The sequence below is a fragment of the Tiliqua scincoides genome, chromosome 2 (genome assembly GCF_035046505.1).
Source record: "Tiliqua scincoides isolate rTilSci1 chromosome 2, rTilSci1.hap2, whole genome shotgun sequence".
Lineage (NCBI taxonomy): Eukaryota > Metazoa > Chordata > Lepidosauria > Squamata > Scincidae > Tiliqua > Tiliqua scincoides.
In genome coordinates this window covers 249,424,663-249,445,821 of record NC_089822.1, presented here as the reverse complement: position 1 = coordinate 249,445,821, position 21,159 = coordinate 249,424,663, and the positions used below count along the sequence as shown (strand labels likewise).

At 43.8% G+C, this 21,159-nt stretch overlaps 1 protein-coding gene across 1 annotated transcript; it reads left to right on the top strand.

Annotated features, from left to right (window-relative positions):
* Positions 1-2,403: 2,403 nt before the first annotated feature.
* On the top strand, positions 2,404-20,832 carry LOC136638999 (L-amino-acid oxidase-like). Its single transcript, XM_066613024.1, has 7 exons — positions 2,404-2,504; positions 2,883-3,042; positions 3,247-3,359; positions 5,846-6,047; positions 11,071-11,139; positions 15,031-15,167; positions 20,022-20,832. The coding sequence occupies exons 1-7, from the start codon at positions 2,404-2,406 to the stop codon at positions 20,830-20,832; spliced, it is 1,593 nt and encodes a 530-aa protein (XP_066469121.1).
* Positions 20,833-21,159: the final 327 nt, after the last annotated feature.

Below are 21,159 nucleotides of genomic sequence, written 5' to 3'. Positions count from 1 at the left end.
AGCTTCCACTCTCTACAGACACTCATCTCAGCAGGAACTGCTGTTGCCATAAATCCTTTAAGCGATCTCCTCTTTTCTAAGGGAATGTGTCTAATTTGACCTCAGCTCTGTAGAACATCACTGACGTGCCTTATTTCAACACCAGTTCCGGTGATGAGAGCGGCAGCTGGGACCCATGCCGGCTGCGATGTATGAGTCGCAACAGATTGTTGGGTTAAAAATTGCCAAAGAATTTGGCGCTAAAAAACTTGGGAAGCACTGTGCTAGATTGTTTTAGGATGACTGACGGACAAGGATGCTTTTGGGTAGCTATCTCTTTGTTTCCTTAGTGCTACAAGAATGGTTTGAATATTATGCTCATGGTAGGATGCACTAGGTACTCACCACAGCACTGTTTTAATAAACCCTGAACAATTTTCTGTCTCCAGCCTGGTTTTCTTTGATTAGTTTCTCCAACACTTGGTTGAGTTTCGCCATGAAGCTGGTGTGGGCAGCAAGGGTTTGGGGACTCCTCTCTTGAGTCACTAATGACTTTGTTTACTCCAAGTCAGGAAGCTCCCAGGATGTAGCTTTGGTTCAGCAGTTCAAATGTGCTGTGCAGGCAGGGTGTGCCTGTTCATGAATCTTTCCAAGAAGCAGCCAAGCAAAGCTTTTTCCAAACCAGTTTGCTGTAATGTGGATCTGATTGCTCCGACAAATTAAAAGTGTGGATTTCCTCCTAGTCTGTGGAATCTGAGGCTTCTTGCCATCCAACCAGCTTCTAATAGCAGAACTCTAACTCTGCGCATCAGTGCAGCCACAGCAGTGCGGCTTGGGGTAAGGGAACATTAATTCCCTTGCCGTGGGGTAACTCCCAGCAGCTGCTGTGGGTCAATTCCGACCTGTGCCAGCATGAATACTTGTGCATGTCCATGTTGACCCAAGAAGGCAAATCAGGTCCATGGAGAGGGGTCAGGATTTGGCGTGCACCACCAAACACAGCCCCTTTCAGACCTGAGCCACCTTTCTCCAGCCCAGGAACCACCCCGTTCTTTATTCCCAAAGAGACTGATTAGCAATCAGGCCACCTGTCTTGTCCCAATTTGTCCCATCCAAATATCCCAACTCCCTTCTAATGCCCGCTTTTTGGCTAATTAACACCCTCCTTTTCCAAGAAACAACAGCTGTGGTGTGCAAAGGAATGAACACAGAACTCCTTATCTCTAGCAATTAACAAGAATTTATTGCTACAAACACAGACACTCCCTGCAAGTCCTCTTGTCCAGAGGCTTTCCCTCCCCAAAACTCCACTTAACTCAGTGGGTGAAGGTTTGACGCCTCCAGTCCAAGCCCACAGTTCAATCTCCAAAGCAGTCCAATCTTCCCAGTCCAGTATTCCCAGTCCATTCTTCCCAGTAGCAGACCAATGCAGCAGAGTGTGTGTCCAGCAGAGTCTCAGCAGTCCCTTCCTCTATCTTCTCCAGAAGAGTGTCTCCTCCAGCAGGGTCCTGGCAGTCCTCTCTGTGTCTCCTCCAGCAGAGTTCTGGCAGTCCCCTTCTCCCAGTGTGAGTCCGTCCAGGTGTCCCTCTGGGTCAGGGTCACGTCTCCCTCCGGGTCAGGGTCCTCCCTCTGGTCAGCGTCCCGCTCTGGTCAGCCCTTTGCTCCTTCTGAAGCTGCCTTTTATCCTGCAGCCCCTTGTTAAGGCCAAATGCAGCCCAGCTGTGAGCTACCTCGTTAGCTCGGGTCCCATTAAGGTCAAATGAAGCTCAGGTGTCCAACCAGGTCTCCATTGGCCTTGATTGATTGCAGCTGTGGAGCCAGCCCTGCCCTTCCCAGAGCTGTCAACCAGCTGTCAAAACAGGGAATTGCTGTCAACACCACATCATCCACCTGATGATCTTCTGATCTTCCATTACACCACCTCTCCCCACTCTGCCCTCCCTCCCACCCTATTCTGCCCCCTGCATGGCCTTATCTGCTCCAGTGGGGCTTTGGTTATCAGCCAACTCTCAGGGGGTGTCTGGTCTTCCCACCACCTGTATCAGCGGAGGCTGCTTTGCAACTGCCATAAAGCAGCCTCCACAACACATGGTATGCCAGTGCCCAGCCAGCATAGGACTAAGCTGTAAATCATGTTACAGGCCTGCGTCACGTCTTCCTTGGCAGGCACTGCGTGCCATGTTCACTTGTATAGAAACGAATCACTCATCATGCATCGAATTAAAATAATTACAAAGGTTATCAGGTCACAAAAGGTAGGGAAGATCAGAAGTCACTTCTGGTTACTTCTGCAGACCATTCTAAGGCCTCTGGAGGCCAAGACCGTGGTCACTAGCCCTTTGAGACCTGGAAGTGGCCTCTGGGGCCTCCAAAGAAGGCCTTGAGGCACCAGAAAGAGCACCATGTTGTCACTCACCACAGAGGATGAGGTGGGTCACGGCACTGAAAAGTTTGGAAACGACTGTACTATGGCTAGCCATAGTTTTTCTCTTCTGTCTGGGGGCAAAGCAAGATGAACAACAGTCGTTGGTTATTTTGTGTGAGTTTCTCTGTGTTTTTAGTCAATGAATACAGGTAATCCCTGATTTCCATCCTAGTTTTGTTCTGTAAGTTTGTCCCAAAATTGGAACCAATGTAAGCCAGAGCAGCATTAATCTCCTGCGTGAAAGGACAAGTCTGGACTAACTGCACCTGCACAAAAGAGCCAACACAGCTGTCCGTCAGTTGGGATAGCCATACGTTGGGAATTAACTCTGTATGTGTATGTGTGTGTCATGGGTAGTAGGAATCCACACAATATGAAGAATCAAACATGCAGACCTGGGTTTGTACTTTGTTTCCTTCCCAGTGCTCTCGTCATTGCTGCTGAGTGTCACACTGCACAGCTGCAGGGGCGGCTCTAGCCCACTGGAAAAATGCTTCAAGGATCCCCAGTATGACACCTACCTAGAGATTGCCAGGAACGGATTGGAGAGGACAACGAACCCACAACATGTGGTGATTGTGGGCGCAGGCGTGGCAGGGCTGAGCGCAGCCTATGCCCTCCAAAGCGCTGGGCACACAGTAAGCCTATGGTTTAGCAGCTGCATTCAACTTTCCCACCCCCTTTTCTTTTCATTCCTCATGTGAGTGCATGTGCACCTGGATCCCTTCCTGCCCCAGTCACAGGTGCCTCCTCCTTGAGTGCAGGCTGGGAAGAACATGCGGGGAACAAAGGAGGAATTCCTCTTACAACCAATTTCCTTACCTTACCACATTTGTTTCCAGGTGACCGTTCTCGAAGCCAGTGAGCGTTTGGGAGGGCGAGTAGAGACTTATCGGAATGAAGAAGAAGGTTGGTATGCAGATCTGGGAGCAATGCGCTTGCCTCAGGAGCACAGGTAAGAGTCATTGCTTTGCTTATCTGATCTCCGACTCTGCATGCTTCATTTCTGCTTGGCTTTTACTGTTCCTTATTGCTTCATTGCATGCCATGCAACAGTCAGTGTTGGCATGCCTGAGTATTGCATGAAAACAAGAGATTTTGATATCTTTCTGGTCACCTGGAGCACGTCCTCAATAGTACAAATGTACAGGCCAAGATAGGTTGCCTGTGAAATTTTGGACATGCGTGATCCATTGGCCAAATAAAAACTTGCGATGCCATTTTATGCAAGGAACAGGAGAATGTTGGGAAGACAAGGCAGGGCCTGTTCACGGAGTATTCTAATATACTTTGGGCCAAATCCTATCCAATTTTCCAGTTCTGACGCAGCCATGCCAACTGGGCATGCACTGCATCCTGCAGTAGGGCAGCAGTCATGGAGGCATCCCCAAGGTAAGAGAATGTTTGTTCCCTTTCCTCGGGGCTGCACCGGCATTGGAAAGTTGGATAGGATCAGGCCCTTAGATCCCACCTTTCCTCAAAGAAGTTTGGAAGATGGGTTGGCCAGCACAGTTTCTCCTTTAGCTCTGACAGTAATCTCCAAGGTTGGTTAGACTGCATGATGGTGCCAGGTACAAGGTTATCCAGAAGGCTTTGTACCTGAGCGGGCATCTTAATCAGAATTTCCTGGGGCCAAAACACACAAAACTGCTTCACGCTGGCTGTCGGTGGCACCCCACACACATCACATGTTCAAATCCACAGGAGACCCAATCCAGTTGCTATTTACTGAATGAGGTTGCAATCCTGTGCACACAATGGAGTAAGTTCCATTGAACAAACTGGGATTGACTTCTGAATAAGCGCATAGTGCGCTGTAAGAACAAGCAGTGTAGCTTCAGTCAGGCACTCACAGCCAAATCCTCTCCTTTTCCCTGCTGTAGCATGCAGGCATACCAAAACAGGCTGTGCTGCATGCTATGTGGGGAGGGAGGGCAATCAAGGGGCTTGGGAGAAAAGAAAATAGAGTTTTCCCTTACCTGAGCCTCCCAGTCACCAGTGGGTCTCTTCAGACCTGGGCCAGCTCTAACTGTTACCCTGCACATGCCATTAGAGTAACACCTAGTTTGACTCAAAGTGGAGTTGCTAATCCACTAAGTGGAGTTGCTAATTGTGTAAACCAGAACCAGTTGCTAGCTTTGAATTTCGAAAAATGATCCGGCTCAGAAGCAGCTTTCGCAGCAAATGATGCTGACATCACTGTATTTTATAATAGTATTTTCAATAAATTTCCATGAATCATCCATCTCATTTGCAGCCCCATGTTTCTCCAAGGTAGTAGCCTTCAACCTGTTCAAACTAGATGGGACCAGCTTCAGCCCCAGCCTGCAGCACAGGGCTGATTTATGCAGTCCAAGTTCACGCATACTTACTTGGCAGTAAGTCCCACTCTGTTGGGTGGGGTTCATTCCCAGATAAGTTTGTGTAGGACTGCAGCTTTAAATTTTCTTCCCCAAGTACCTGACTTTCTCTTCTGCATGTGCTTCTTCCTTCTCATTCTCCTGCTCACTCACCACTGGACTCATCATACACGTACTGGACTAACATCTGGAGGGTCAGAACCACCAGTTGACAACGAATGTTCTAAAGAGCTCAAGTGGCATATCTCAGTTAGCCTTTATTCCCACTCCCAATAAAATCCAGCCTTCACAATAAGGTCTCCCTAAAGAACAATGAGGTACATCCCCTACAACAGGGGTATCAAAATTTCACATAGTGGGGCAAATGGCATCCATGGTGCCCACTGACGGCTGAAAGTGACATCATTAAGCAGAAGATGGCCAGAAATAAGCACTTCGTTCTCACATAGAATCTCAATAGCTGCAAATGACAGAAGAGAAAATGTGCAGGTCTTGTTCATAATTTCAAGATATGAGAGAGCCCAGTTACCATGCTGGGGGCTGCAGGGGCTTGGGTGCACTTACCAGACTGTCTTACAGACTTACATGACTGTCTGCAAGGCTCTCCAATGCTTTAGAAGTGAAAGTGGAGTGATCGCGGCCTGCCTCTGCTAAACCTTAAGTGGAGCGCGATTGCTCCACTTTCACTTTTGAAGTATCAGGGAGCCCTGCAGACGCTTGCGCAGGGCTCCCGCACCCCCGGGAAGCTACAGGAGGCTCTGGTAAGTGCAGCCAAGCCCCTGCAGCCCCCCGAGTAACGCGATCCTGGGGATTGCACCGCTGCCTCCCTCCCTGCCCCTACAAGGACTTACAGCGGTTTTCAAACTCCCTGAGAGTTTGAAAACCACTGGATTAAACCCATTTGGCCCTTAAATGGCCAATACCAGGCAATTTTCATCTGCACCAGAGTGTCACTTCCCCCAATCCGCACCACAGACCTTTCACACCAATGCAGCCTTTTCCATGTGGTAACAGTTGTGTAGGGATTTGCACCACCCTCCTCTTTTTATCAGTTACGTAGCTTCTTCCCCTGTTTCCCCAGGATTGTTCGTGAATATGTGAAAAAGTTTGGTCTGAGGCTGGGAAAATTCATTCAGAACGACGGGAATGCCTGGTATTTGATTCACAACATCAGAGAGCAAGTCAAAGACGTTGAGAAGGACCCTGGCCTTTTGAAGTACCCTGTGAAGCCCTCAGAGCAAGGCAAAACAGCTGAACAACTGTATCAAGAGGCTCTCCTTCAGGTTCAGATTTGTCTACTGCATCAGCAAACCTTTTTGCTCCGCAGAGAATCAAAAAGCAGGAAAGAAGCGATCTAGTCCAGCTGGATCCTATAGACTAGGCTGTCCCATGCACAATCCTGAGGCAAGGGGGAGGTAGCAGTGGGTGTGACTCCCCAAAAGTGGATTCATGCCTCAGCTGGCCTTTGCTTTAGTCACGAAGCAGCCAGGTTGGAGGAGAGGCTGCAGTGGTCAGTCTGAGAAAATTATGCGTGCTATGCGGAGAGAAAAGTTTTTCTACCTCTCTCACAATACTAAAACAAAGGGTCATCCAAAGGAACTGACTGGTGAAAGATCCAAGGCATGCAAGAGTGCTTCTTCACAGAGCGAGCAATTAGTCTGTGGAATTCATTGCCACAAGATATACATAAGAACATAAGAAGAGCCCCACTGGATCAGGCCAAAGGCCCATCTAGTCCAGCCTCCTATATCTCACAGTTGCCCACCAAATGCTTCAGGGAGCACAAAAGACAGCAAGACACAAGCTGTGTCTTAGGTAGTCTAGTTCTAAAATAGGAGCTTATAAGAACAAGTGGTGGTGGCCACTAGCTTGGATGGCTATAAAAAGGGATTGGACATATTCATGGAGACAAAATCTATCAGTGGCTACCAGTCATGATGGTTATGTATTAGTTCCAAATTTAGCAGCAGTACACCTCTGAACACCAGTTCAGAGAGGAGAGCGAAGTATGCCTTCTTTCCTGCTTGTGGGCTCTCCAGAGACAGCTGGTGGGTCACAGTGGCAAAAGGAACGATGAACTAGATGTGCCTTTAGCCTGATCTACTTGCGCTTTTCTTATCTCTCTGTTGGCGCAGAAGAGAGTTGGTTTCTCCATCCTCAAACCGCCCACCTCCACTTCCATCTGGTTTTTAAAAGGATGTCCTTGGATATGAGGACTGTCTACCATCCTTGCAGGGAGGTTTCCCCCAGGTGGCCTCCCTATCTCTGAACCTTCCCTAGTCTTGGGTGGTGGTAGCATTAACTACAGCCCAGTTTAAGCCCACTTCAAGGAAGACACAGGGCAAGGTAGTGGCAGGGCAGGTGCAGGGCAGAGTGCCTAACCACTATGTATTTCTGCCACAGTACTGTTTGGTTTGGAGGAAACGGATGATACTTGAACAATTAGCATTGTCTCTCTGATTCATCATGTGCTGTCTCCCATGCTCAGCACATACAGGTCCAACCTTGTTATGCACGGAGTTTTGAGTTTTGTCTCACTGATTTTTGTCCTTAAAAATCAGTATTACTCTGTCATAAGCTATGGAGACTTCCCTGTAGGATCATAAGAAGATCCTGCTTGTCCCAGCGTAGGCAGGATTTGAACCCACAACCTCAAACCCATGGTTAGAGTGCCTAACCATTATGTATTTCTGCTACAGCACTGTTTGGTTTGGAGGAAAGGGATGATACTTGAACAATTAGTATTGTCTCTCTGATTCATCACTGATTCTCTTTGATTCATCACCGTCCAACCTTGTTATGCACAGATTTTTTATACACAGATTTGACTCAACACGAATGGCCACTGCAAATGAGAAGGAATGTGCTGATCCCTGGAGATGGGGAAAATGCATCTCTTTAAAATCACTGTTTTTTAAAAAAATGCTTTTCTTACTGTTGTAGAGAGACAGTCATGCAAGTGATCATTCCATTCTTCAGCTGAGCCAGGCAAAGGCAAGGGGTGCTTTGTATTTCTAATTGCTGACTGCCTCGCTACAACAGTAAGAAAAGCTGTTTTGTAAAAAGAGACACACTTTTTAATTTTTTTAAAATTGCTTTTATTTAACACATTTTATGGTATCAGCAGGGAGTCCCAGAATCAAATCCCTGTGAATGTCAAGACACAACCTTATTAGGAGCATGAAAGGGGTAAAAAACCCGGAAGTGGGTCTTTAAATCTATTTTTCCACTGATTTTTTATCCACTAATTTTTTATCCACTAGGGTTTCTGGAACGGACCCCTAGCGGATAATGAGACACGACCTATACATTGTTAGCAAACAGATATTGCAAGAACAGCATGACTTGAAGGCTCCTTACAAGGAAACAGACTCTGTAGCATCTGCTCCGGAACCTCCTGAGGAAATGAAAAGCTATGCATAGGGCATCAAGCTTGCTTTCCTCTAGGACAGGGGTGTCCAAACATTTTGGCAGGAGGGCTACATCATTTCTCTGACACTGTGTTGGGGAACGGGGGAAAAAGAATTAATTCACTTTTCAAATTTGAATAAATTTACATAAATGAATATATTAAAGATGGAACCTATATGAACGAATGAAGGTCATGCAATAGCTCAAGGCCTATAAAAAGCCTTGCACAAAGCAAGGCTGATCTTTCCTTTGCTGCCGCTGCTGCATCACAGACGTGAAACAGCAAACAGTGGAGGGAGCCCTCATCCCACAGCACACACGAGAGGTTGAATAGTTACCCTCACACTGAGAGCAGTTGCGTCGGGCCAGCATGTGCTCCAGCAAGTCTCCAAAGGGCCAGGGGCTCATTGGAGACTGGGGGCTCCCGGAGGGCTGGATTGGAAATCCTGAGGGCCACAAATGGCCCCTGGGCCAGGGTTTGAGCACCCCTGCTCTAGGACAGAGTCTGGCTGCTCAGCATCTACCTCTCACTGGCCTCCTCCTCTTTCCTTGCCCCCTGCCTCACAGTACAGTACCAGGGTGTTTTGCCAAACAAAGATTTATTGTAGCACAAGCTTTTGTGGACTGTTTTGTGTGACGAATGGCATGCATGCATCAAACAAAACTAAGTTTGTTTGATGTTAAGGTGGCACACAGACCTTCTCTGGAAGCATGTTGACTGTGTTTCTAAAAACCAAGCAAGTTGCAAAACAATCCTTTCTAGGAAATGAAGGAACCTACGGCTGTGCAGCAGTACATTTAGGAAGTGGGTATAATTTGCTAATTCTTTCTTCGTAGTCCAGGTGTCATTTAGGAAACTACATCATCTCATGTCCAAAAATCAGGTACACACAAATGGCAACAATTAAGGCCTCCACAGGAAGCCCAGTTCTTGTTCCTAGATGACATGTACAATAAGCATAATGAGTGTGTATAATGAGGATCAACTGTTATGTTTATCTTCATTTTTATTAACAAAGAAACACATTTGTGTCCACCCTTTCTTCGAGAACTTCATGGCAGCATATATGGCATTTTGTGTGAACCCAGATTTGTTGGCTCCTAACTCAAATACTTCCATGTGTTAACCATTAGTAGCCCTTACCAATATCAGTATTTACCACGTATGCAGTGTTTTCAAGTGGTCAAAGTTTCACATATTATCAGAGTTTTGTCTCACTGATTTTTGTCCTTAAAAAAAGTGTGAGAGGTAAAATTGGCTTAGAGATTGTGATTGGCAGGCACAAAACAACTACTACCCAATAAGCTTTGAGGCTGAAAGAGGATTTGGATCCTAAGTTCCCAACTCAAATTCAAGACTTTTCCAGTTACTACAGCACTCTGATGCAATCTTTACAACAACCCTGTAATTTACTAAAAAACAAATTCAGTCTCAGCTACAGAAAAACAGTGTCCAAACAGATGATGAACTAGGGTAAAACAAGTTAGAAATGGAAAACTGAGTGCAAATATTAATATTTTTAAGGAGTTGAATTAAATGTATTGCCTACAAGAAAATTAATTATGCTCAGGAATATTTGAATGACCAGATATTGGCAGTATTGTAGTATGAATTTCTGTGATCCTGAATTTTTTGGCTTTTTCTGGTTTTGAAAGTGTTGAAACATGGGGGGGGGGGGACCCATAAGAAAGTGTTGTTATTTCATTTGGGTTCTTGATGTTCTGTATGAAAAACCATATGATAACTTTTTAATAACAGTAAGTAAAAATGTTGTAATAACAAAATAATTTACATTTATTTTAATTATTATTTTTACTATAAAGTTATATCATATTTCATAAAGAACCCAAATTAGGGCCCAATCCTATCCAACTTTCCAGCACCGGTGCAGCTGCAATGCAGCCCCGAGAAAAGGGAACCAATGTTCCCTTACCTTGTGGAGACCTCCATAACTACCCTCCCACCATAAGATGCAGTGCATACCCCTTTGGCACAACTACATCAGGGCTAAAAAGTTGGATAGGATTTGGCCCTTAAGTAGCAACGTTTTTTTTCATATACAGTTTTAATTCAGGAATATTTTTGTTCATAATATGTTTTAAAACCCCCTAATTTAGGCCAGTATTATTACACATGCCCCTTTTGCAGATGAAAGGCATGTATGAAAGATGAACTTGCCTTAAGTTATCTGAGCAGAAGCAAGATTCATTTAAACCATAGATCAGATTCATTTAAACTTCATCGCTACACTACAACACCTTTCAAAATGACAAACCCTAACCCTGACCTGAGAAATATTGGTGATAAATGGGTCCCAAAACAGATAAACAGAAATTAAGAAACCCGCAACTTTCAATAACCACTTCGCTACCAGTGCCCTTATTTATTTAATAGATTTATATAATGCTTTTGAACAACATCAACCAAGAGTTCAAAGTGGTTTACATAGCAAAAGAGGGCTCACATATACATTAAGGAACAGCTCAAGCTTGGCTATTTTAGCCTTGTTAATACAGCAAAGGGTCAAAGTTTGTCTTGGCCACATCCTGTCCACTACTCCAACCAGATCCAGGTGAGGAGCTACATACACTATCTGGATTTGAAGCCAATGTCATGATTCGTGTAATGTGTGGTTTGGCTGTTGTACCTCCCTTGTTTTAGAGTTATTAAAAAAAAACCACAGTCCAGAATTGTCTCCTAGGGACAAAATGAACAGCAACAAAATAATGGTTCAGTGTTCATCTTTCCCCAATTTTACCTTTTGGGTTTTTTTTAATCTTCTCCTTTTCTTTTTTGATGGTATGTGTTTTAACTAGATGCTGCCTTCTTCTCCATTTTTCTCGAATATTTTTTTTAAAAATTTTAAATTCTGACCTTTTCTTGATCCGTGCCAGGTTGTAGAAGAAGTGAGGAGGACAAACTGTAGTCACGTACTAGATAAATATGACAGCTTTTCAACCAAGGTAAGAAGAATGTTCCCTAAAGCAGTGATTCCCATTTGGGGTTGAAACAAAGTATTCTGTTGGGGGACCAGCAAGATGATCTAATGCCAGAGCTCTTTATCCAATTCAAACTGTCTGGAAAGGGCAAAGACAGACTGGTACAAATATCAAGATGGGTAAAGCAAGTTGCAAAGTCTGGTTAATAATGATACGTGGGATGTGTATAGCACTTTCTGAATGGGCAAAGAGCTTGTATTTATGTAAGAACCCCAAGAAGTTATTAATAGCTCCATATTGCCTCTGAGAGGGAGCAGCTTACCCAAGGCCACCTGATGAATCCATAAGCAGAGATAAGATCAAAACTGCTCCACTACAGCAGGTCTCAACGCCCTGTGCTTCACACTATGGGGGTAAAAGAACCCTGGCTATGAGAACCCACCCAAAAATCTGCTTAGCCCTTTTTTGGCTGAGATTTCCCCAGGCACTGTCTACATGTTCTCAAAAACCATAAAGACCAGCAACTTGCTTTTCAAATCAGAATCCTAAAAGCTGAAACATCTCAGGTGACCATACTGTCTCCTAGATATCAAATTCACTTGATAAATTCCTGGTATTGTTTGTTTTTTTTTAATTAATTTTTAAATTATTTTCCAAAATAAAAACAAATAACAAATATAAACAAACACATAACAAGCACAAACTCAATACACAACACACAAAAAACACAAGAACAAACTGTTGAAGAGTGCAGGCAATCATATATCAATATATCTAATCAATCAATACATATCTTCTAATCTTGTTCCTCTTCCAGTTTAACCTCTTAATATCATTTATCTATCATATCATATCTTGTATATCATGTACACAGTATATTCATCTAAATGTCCTATCTTCTACATCTACAACTTCATTTTCAATCAAGCATAAAATGGACTCCATTGCTCTATCTTTGTCGGTTTACGCTGTTGATCCAAAATCTCTGTAAGCCTATCCATTTTTACCACATTCATTATTTTCTCTATTAATTCATCTTTCGTTGGAATTTTAATATCTTTCTAGTATCTAGCATATAAAAACCTTGCAGCAGTTAATATCATAATAACTAAATACACATCATTTTCTTTATCTATAATATCTAAGATATTATAATATAATATCTAAGATAAGCAAAAATAACTCTGATTTCAGCGGTTTTGTAAATCCAACAATCTCTTGTATTAGATTCCTTACCATTTTCCAGTATACTTGCATTTTTTTACGTGTCCACCACATATGATAAAACGTCCCTTCTTCACATTTACACTTCCAACAATTTTTTGATATGTTCTGATTTATTTTTACCAGTTTTACTGGTGTCATGTACCATCTATAAGACATTTTATATACATTTTCTTGAAAATTTGTTGCTCTAGTAAATTTTTTATTATATTTCCAAATCTTTTCCCATTGTTCTAATGTAATATTATGGCCTATATTTTATTGACAGAAGAATTAGCAAAGAATCTTACTTTTGCTAGACAAAACTTTTTTGAAAATGCCAATAAAACTGGAAAATGGTTGGCTTATAAATTAAAGAAAGAGAAAATGAAATCCTATATAGACACATTAAAGAACGCAAATGGAAAGATGGAAAAAAGACTATGAATGTAAAAGATATGATTGATATTGCTAAAAACTTTTATGAAAAATTATATATGGAAGAAGGGATCTCAAGCATTATTCAAAGGAATTATTTACAAAAAAATAATGAATTAAAGATGTCGCAGCAATAAAAAGAAAGTTTAAATCAACCAATATCAGTTAGTGAGATTTCAGAAGCAATAGCTAAACAAAAAATTCAGCAATCGCTGGGTAGCGATGGATTACCAGCTGAATTTTATAAATGTTTTGAAGAAGAGTTGATGTTACCATTTAAAAAATTGATAGAAGAAATACAGCAAAAAGATAAAATTCCTGATACTTGGAAGGAAGCAATTATTACAGTTATACATAAAGAAGGGCTTGACCAAGAAGAGATTCTAAATTATAGACCAATTTCACTACTTAATGTGGATTATAAAATTTTTGCAACAACATTAGCTTCAAGATTAAAAAGAGTTTTGATAAACATTATTCATCAAGACCAATAATATGAGAAAGATATTGAACTTTTTAGAATATTATGAAACATAAGCAAATGGCGATGTTTTTTATAGATTTTCAAAAAGCATTTGATAATGTGAACTGGAATTTGATGTTTTTACCATCTGAAATGATGGATGTAGGAACTCCGTTTCTTGCTATGATTAAAGCTATATATAAGAATCAAACTGCTAGAATTAGAATAAATGGAGAGCTTTCAGAGGAGATAAAAATTGAAAAAGGAACGAGACAGGGATGTCCACTTTCTCCATTATTATTTATAGTGATTATGGAAATACTTTTGAATCAAATGAGAAAGACAGAAGAGATTAAAGGATTAAAAATAAGAAGTGAAGAATTTAAAATCCAGGCATTTGTGGATGACCTTATGGCCAGTGGTGGGATTCAGCCGGTTCTCACCGGTTCTGTAGAACCGTTTGCTATTGTTCGTGTTGGTTCGCAGAACCGTTTGCAATGAGCACCAGCTGCGAGCGCAGCGCCTGATTGCCCACGGCTGAGCGCCTGGTGCCGGCGAGCATGCTGCGCACAACTTGAAATTTAACATCCAGGCATTTGCGGATGACCTTATGGCGATTATAGAAGAACCATTAGAATTTGCCAAAAATTTGTTAGATTGGTTGCGAGAATATACTGAAGTGACAGGACTAAAAATAAATGTCAATAAAATGAAAATCTTAACAAAGAATATGCAAATAAAGAAAATACAGGAATTGGTGGAATTAACAAATTTCAAAGAAGAAAAAAATTAAATATTTAGGGATTCAATTAATGAAGAAAACAAGCACATTAGTGAAAGATAATTATTTGAAATTGATTGAAGAAATAAAAAGAGCTTTAACAAAATGGAAAGAATTGCAACTTTCATTGATGGGAAAAGTTGCTGCAGTGAAAATGAATGTTTTGCCTAAAATAAACTTTCTTTTCCAAACAATCCCTGTAATTTTGAAGCAAGATATATTTAAAGAAACTAATCAAATTATCTCGAAATTCATCTGGCAGGGAAAGAAACCAAGAATTAAAATGAAGGCCTTGCGAGATATGAAACTAAGAGGAGGCATGGGGTTTCCTGATTGGTTTTTATATTATAAGGCCACAGCGCTACAATGGATTAAAGAGTGGATTATATTAGAAGATCAAAGAATACTTAAACTGGAGGGACATGACCCTGAATGGGGATGACATGCATTTGTTTGGTATGGAAAAGCAAACGAATATAAGCGATTCAATAATCATATATTAAGGAAATCTTTATTACGGATCTGGGCTCAAATACAAAGACAGATGTATACCAAAATCCCCCAATGGGTGACGCCGCTAGAAACATGTACCCGGCCGAATTTACTAGAGACAACAAAAATGCTTAGATATGAAAGTTTATTGAAGGAAGATGGGCAATTAAAGAAAAGAAGAACAGGGTGTGGAGATGGACGGGTGGACTTGCTTGCAACTTGATTCAAAATTTGGGAAAGATAAACAAGAAGGATTCTATTCAGAACAGTGGCCATTTGATAGAATACTCTTAGAAACAAAAGAAAAATATATCAAAAGAATGTATATGTTCCTATTGTATTTTGAGATGCATGAAGAAACAATAAAAGAATGTATGATAAAATGGGTGCAAAATATAGACAAATTCCTGGTATTCTGAAGTATCTAAAATATTTTAAGCATAATCAATGCTGCTTGATACGGCATCATATTCACTTCACGTTTCATATTTCATCACAGTTTTGATCATGAGGTCTCTGACTCTTTTCCTCCTAACAGGAATATTTAGTCAAGGTAGCCAACCTGAGTCGTGGAGCTGTCGAGATGATTGGGGACTTGCTCAATGAGGAGGCGGGCTATTACCTGTCCTTCGTTGAGAGCATGGGAGGGCAAGCCATCTTCTCTAATACAAGCGGGTAAGAGAAATTGCACAGCTGTGGAAAATGGAGAGGATTGGTCCTTGCTTCAACAAAATCCCTTCTCCTTTGGGCATGGTGTCCCTTTCTGAGTCTACGATTGCTGGACATCAACCAAAAAGGAGAAGGTGTCCGACGGAACCACAAACAAAACAAACCACAATGTTCAAACATGTGGGAAGAAAACCAGAGTCCCATGTCAGTTTATTATCTGCATGGAGCTACACTGAATAATGATTATATGAATAAATAACAGGACCAATTGTTAGAACATAAGAACAGCCCCACTGGATCAGGCCATAGGCCCATCTAGTCCAGCTTCCTGTATCTCACAGCGGCACACCAAATGCCCCAGGGAGCACACCAGATAACAAGAGACCTGCATCCTAGTGCCCTCCCTTGCATCTGGCATTCTGACATAACCCATTTCTAAAATGGAGGTTGCGCATACACATCATGGCTTGAAACTCATAATGGATTTTTCCTCCAGAAACTTGTCCAATCCCCTTTTAAAGGCACCCAGGCCAGACGCCATCACCACATCCTGTGGCAAGGAGTTCCACAGACCAACCACACGCTGAGTAAAGAAATATTTTCTTTTGTCTGTTCTAACTCTCCCAACACTCAATTTTACTGGATGTCCCCTAGTTCTGGTGTTATGTGAGAGAGTAAAGAGCATCTCCCTATCCACTCTGTCCATCCCCTGCATAATTTTGTATGTCTCAATCATGTCCCCCCTCAGGCGCCTCTTTTCTAGGCTGAAGAGCCCCAAACGCCGTAGCCTTTCCTCATAAGGAAGGTGCCCCAGCCCAGTAATCATCTTAGTCGGTCTCTTTTGCACCTTTTCCATTTCCACTATGTCTTTTTTGAGATGTGGCGACCAGAACTGGACATAAAACTCCAGGTGTGGCCTTACCATCGATTTGTACAACGGCATTATAATATTAGCAGTTTTGTTCTCAATACCTTTCCTAATGATCCCAAGCATAGAATTGGCCTTCTTCACTGCCGCCGCACATTGGGTTGACACTTTCATCGACCTGTCCACCACCACCCCAAGATCTCTCTCCTGATCTGTCGCAGACAGCTCAGAACCCATCAGCCTATATCTAAAGTTTTGATTTTTTGCCCCAATGTGCATGACTTTACACTTACTGACATTGAAGCGCATCTGCCATTTTGTTGCCCATTCTGCCAGTCTGGAGAGATCCTTCTGGAGCTCCTCACAATCACTTCTGGTCTTCACCACTCGGAAAAGTTTGGTGTCATCCGCAAACTTAGCAACCTCACTGCTCAACCCTGTCTCCAGGTCATTTATGAAGAGGTTGAAAAGCACCGGTCCCAGGACAGATCCTTGGAGCACACCGCTATTCACTTCTCTCCTTTGTGAAAACTGCCCATTGACACACACTCTCTTTTTCCTGGCCTTCAACCAGTTCTCAATCCATGAGAGGACCCGCCCTCTAATTCCCTGACTGTGGAGTTTTTTCAGTAGCCTTTGGTGAGGGACCGTGTCAAACGCCTTCTGAAAGTCCAGATATATAATGTCCACGGGTTCTCCCGCATCCACATGCCTATTGACCTTTTCAAAGAATTCTATAAGGTTCGTGAGGCAAGACTTACCCTTACAGAAGCCATGCTGATTCTCCCTCAGGAAGGTCTGTTCATCTATGTGTTTTGAGATCCTATCTTTGATGAGGCATTCCACCATCTTACCCGGTATGGATGTTAGGCTGACCGGCCTTAGTTTCCCGGGTCCCCCCTCTTTCCCTTTTTAAAGATAGGTGTGACATTTGCTATCCTTCAATCTTCTGGCACCGTGGCCATTTTTGAGGGACCTTAGTCAAGAGATCTGCAACTTCATTCTTCAATTCCTTAATAACTCTTGGGTGGATGCCATCAGGGCCCGGTGACTTATTGATCTTTAATTTATCAATGAGGTCTGAAACATCTTCTCTTTTAACCTCTATCTGACTTAACTCCTCGGTCAGGAGGGGCCGTTCGGGCAGCAGTATCTGCCCGAGGTCTTCTGCCGTGAAGACAGATGCAAAGAACTCATTTAATTTCTCTGCCATCTCTAAGTCTTCTTTTATCTCCCCTTTCCCTCCCTCACCATCCAGAGGGCCAACCGCTTCTCTGGCGGGTTTCCTGCTTCTAACATATTTGAAGAAGCTTTTATTATTCCCCTTAATGTTGCTGGCCATGCGTTCCTCATAGTCTCGCTTGGCCTCCCGTATCACCTTCTTACATTTCTTTTGCCACAGTTTATGTTCCTTTTTATTCTCCTCATTAGGGCAAGACTTCCATTTATGGAAGGAAGCTTCCTTGCCCTTCACAGCCTCTCTAACTTGGCTCATTAGCCATGCCGGCACCCTCTTGGATTTAGTGGAACCCTTCTTTCTTTGCGGTATACTCCTCTGCTGGGCCCCTATTACTGTTGTTTTAAGCAGCCTTCATGCACTCTGGAGAGATTGGACTCTTTTTACCTTCCCTTTCAACCTCCTTCTAACCAGCCTCCTCATTTGAGGGAAGTCCGCCTGTCGGAAGTCAAGGGTTTTTGTTAGAGATTTGCCTGGTATTCTTCCCCCAACGTGCATGTCAAAACGGATCGCAGCATGATCACTGTTCCCCAATGGCTCAGTAACATTTACATCTCTAACCAGGTCCTGTGTACCGCACAATATTAAATCCAGAGTCACCTGTCCTCTGGTGGGCTCCGTGACTAGCTGCTCTAAGGCACAGTCATTTAGCACGTCAAGAAATCCAGTCTCCTTATCGTGACCAGAACACAAATTGACGCAGTCTATATGAGGATAATTGAAGTCCCCCATGATTACAACCCTGTCCCTCCTTGTCACCTCCCTGATCTGTTTCCTCATTTCAAGTTCCCCTTCCGATTTCTGCTCTGGAGGACGATAGCACGCCCCCAGTATTACATCGCTGCACAAGCCTGGCAATTTAACCCACAGAGCTTCTACAGTGGAGTCGGACCCACCTTCAATCTCTACTTTGCTGGATTCTATCCCTTCCTTAACATAAACAGCCACCCCACCTCCAACATGCCCCTGCCTGTCCCTCCTGTAGAGTTTATAGCCCGGGATTGCGGTATCCCACTGATTCTCTGCATTCCACCAGGTTTCCGTTATGTCCACTATGTCAATATTTTCCCTTGTCACCAGACATTCCAGTTCTCCCACCTTTGCTCGTAGACTTCGGGCATTCGCATAAAAGCATTTGTACATGGAATGCCCCAGGATGGGCTGCTTATTCGCTCCTTTGTCCCCGCATCCTCTCACTGTGCCAAACTGTCTATCACATCCCATCACGCTACCCTTCCCAATTTCTTCTCCTACTCTGCCTTTGTCTTGTTGTTCTCTAACCTCCCCATCCTCATCCCATAGGGATGAGGAGTCCCGAACCGGATGCCCCTCGGCTCCTGTCGGCCTTCCCCCAGGGATCAGTTTAAAAGCTGCTCTGCCACCTTTTTAATGTTATGCGCCAGCAGTCTGGTTCCATTCTGGTTCAAGTGGAGCCCGTCCCTCTTGTACAGGCCCCGCTTGTCCCAAAACGTTCCCCAGTGCCTAACGAATCTAAACCCCTCCTCCCTACACCACCGTCTCATCCACGCATTGAGACCCCTGATCTCCGCCTGCCTAGCTGGCCCTGCGCATGGAACAGGTAGCACTTCAGAGAACGCTACCTTTGAGGTCCTGGCTTTCAGCTTCCTGCCTAAAAGCCTAAATTTGGCTCCAGGACCTCCTGGCTACACTTGCCCACGTCGTTGGTGCCGACATGCACCACAACCGCTACCTCTTCCCCAGCACTGTCTATCAGCCTGTCTAGAAGAGAAGTGATGTCTGTAACCTTTGCACCAGGCAGGCAAGTCACCATGCGGTCCTCACATCCGTCGCAAACCCCCCTCTCTATGTTTCTAATAATCGAATCCCCCACTACAAGAAGCCCCCGACCCCCCTCCCACCAAGGAGTTTCCTGAGTGCGTTCGGATATGGGCTTCTTGGGATATGAGATATATGTTACATATAAAAACATGCATGATGCCATAAAACATGTACGATCACATTAGTATGTATTTTATGGCACAATCCTAACTCTGTGTTAGGCCGTAAAGCACGTCTGCACCACCTTGGAAGCAAGCCGTGCCAGCGCATGGAGGTGTGCTGGAGCATGGAGGCTGCATCCAGCCTCTGTGGCGGCTTGTACCAGGTAGGTTGTATTGGCTAAGCTCAGCTGATGAAGGGGTCTGGTTCACGGCAGGGAGGAGGCGGGAGGGAGGAGTTCTGGGCAGAGGGAGGGCGGTCCCGGGGTGGGCAGGAAGTGGGAGGCAGGGCTGGGACCTGGAAGTTATGCCAGATCCCAACCCCATTCTCCAAGCCATTATCTGCTGTGCTCCCTGCGGCATTTGGTGGGCTACTTGCAGCTGGTCCATTCTCCTCTGACTTATGCCACCTCCTGAGGTGGCGCAAGTTCGAGGAGACCCATTGGGGCGTGGTAGCTTACTGGGGGTAAGGGGAAGAGTTTCCCCTTTCCTCTGGTTGAGCTATGTTTGGCCTCTATATTGCGCTGGATACAGCACAGGCCTCCTGGCCTGCCTGTTCCAGCGCAAGATAGGATTGTGCTGTTAATTTTGTATTGCAATAACTGTATATATGTATTATATACCTAGCAATTGGTAATGTTTATTCATTCATACAGCCCCACTGATTTGTGTCTTTTTTTTCTTATTTTATGCCATTTATACTACAGATGTGCACATTTTTTACAGTAATTCCCCCCCTCCAGATGCCCCATCTCACTATTTTCTACTTTTTATCTGAATTTGCTTCCTATCTGCAGCTTTGATGAAATCATCGGAGGCTCTGATCTGTTGCCAAGAGCCTTTTCCAGAACCATTCAAGACTCAGTGCATCTCAATGCCAGAGTGGTCAGGATGGAGCAGAAGGGTGACACCGTCACTGCCATTTACCAAACACCAGACAAATCATGGGGCAGAGTGACAGCCGATTATGCCATTGTCACCCCTACAGCAAAGGCCACGCGGCGTATCTATTTTGAACCATCCCTCTCACGTATCAAAGCACGTGCCTTGAGAGCCGTCCACTACAGGAGTGCCACCAAAGTCTTCCTTGCTTGCACCAAGAACTTCTGGCAACTTGATGGTATTCGTGGTGGGAAATCCATCACTGATCTGCCATCCAGATTCATTTACTATCCTTCCCATAACTTCTCCAGTAGTGTAGGGGTGATCTTGGCTTCCTATGTTATCAGCGATGATTCCAGTTTCTTTTTGTCCCTCAGCCCAGATGAGATCATTAGCATCACCATGGATGACCTATCAGCCATCCACCAACTGCCCAAAGAAGAGATACAGTCTATATGCAGGACCTCTGTGATAAAGCAATGGAGTCTGGATCCTTACTCTATGTCTGGCTGGGCTTCCTTCACCCCATATCAGTTTGTAGATTTCAGCATACCCCTCAGAGTGCCAGAAGGCAGAATCCATTTTGCAGGGGAACACACTGCCACTCAGCATAGTTGGATTGACTTTGCAATAATGACAGGTCTGAGGGCAGCCCGGGCTATAAACCATAATTCTGAGAAGGGGCAGCAGCAAGATATCAAACTGAGTGCTAAAAATGAACTTTAAGTGGAGTTCTGCAAAAGAATTTTCAAGTAAAGGCACATCTACACACAGGAGCTTCATCCCTAGGACAAGTCAAAAAATCTAACCAAATCTAACCATCAGTGATTCTCAAACTTTTCACACCGGGACCCACTTTTTAGAATGAGAATCTGTCAGGACCCACCTGACAAAAGTGTTGTCATGACCAGAAGTGACAACATCAAGCAGGAAAATTTTTAACAATCTTAGGCTGCAGTCCTACCCACACATACCCAGGAGTAAGCCCCATTGATTATCATTGTTAAAAGCATATACAGAGTGGCCTGTTAAAAGTACAGATCTGTAACATTT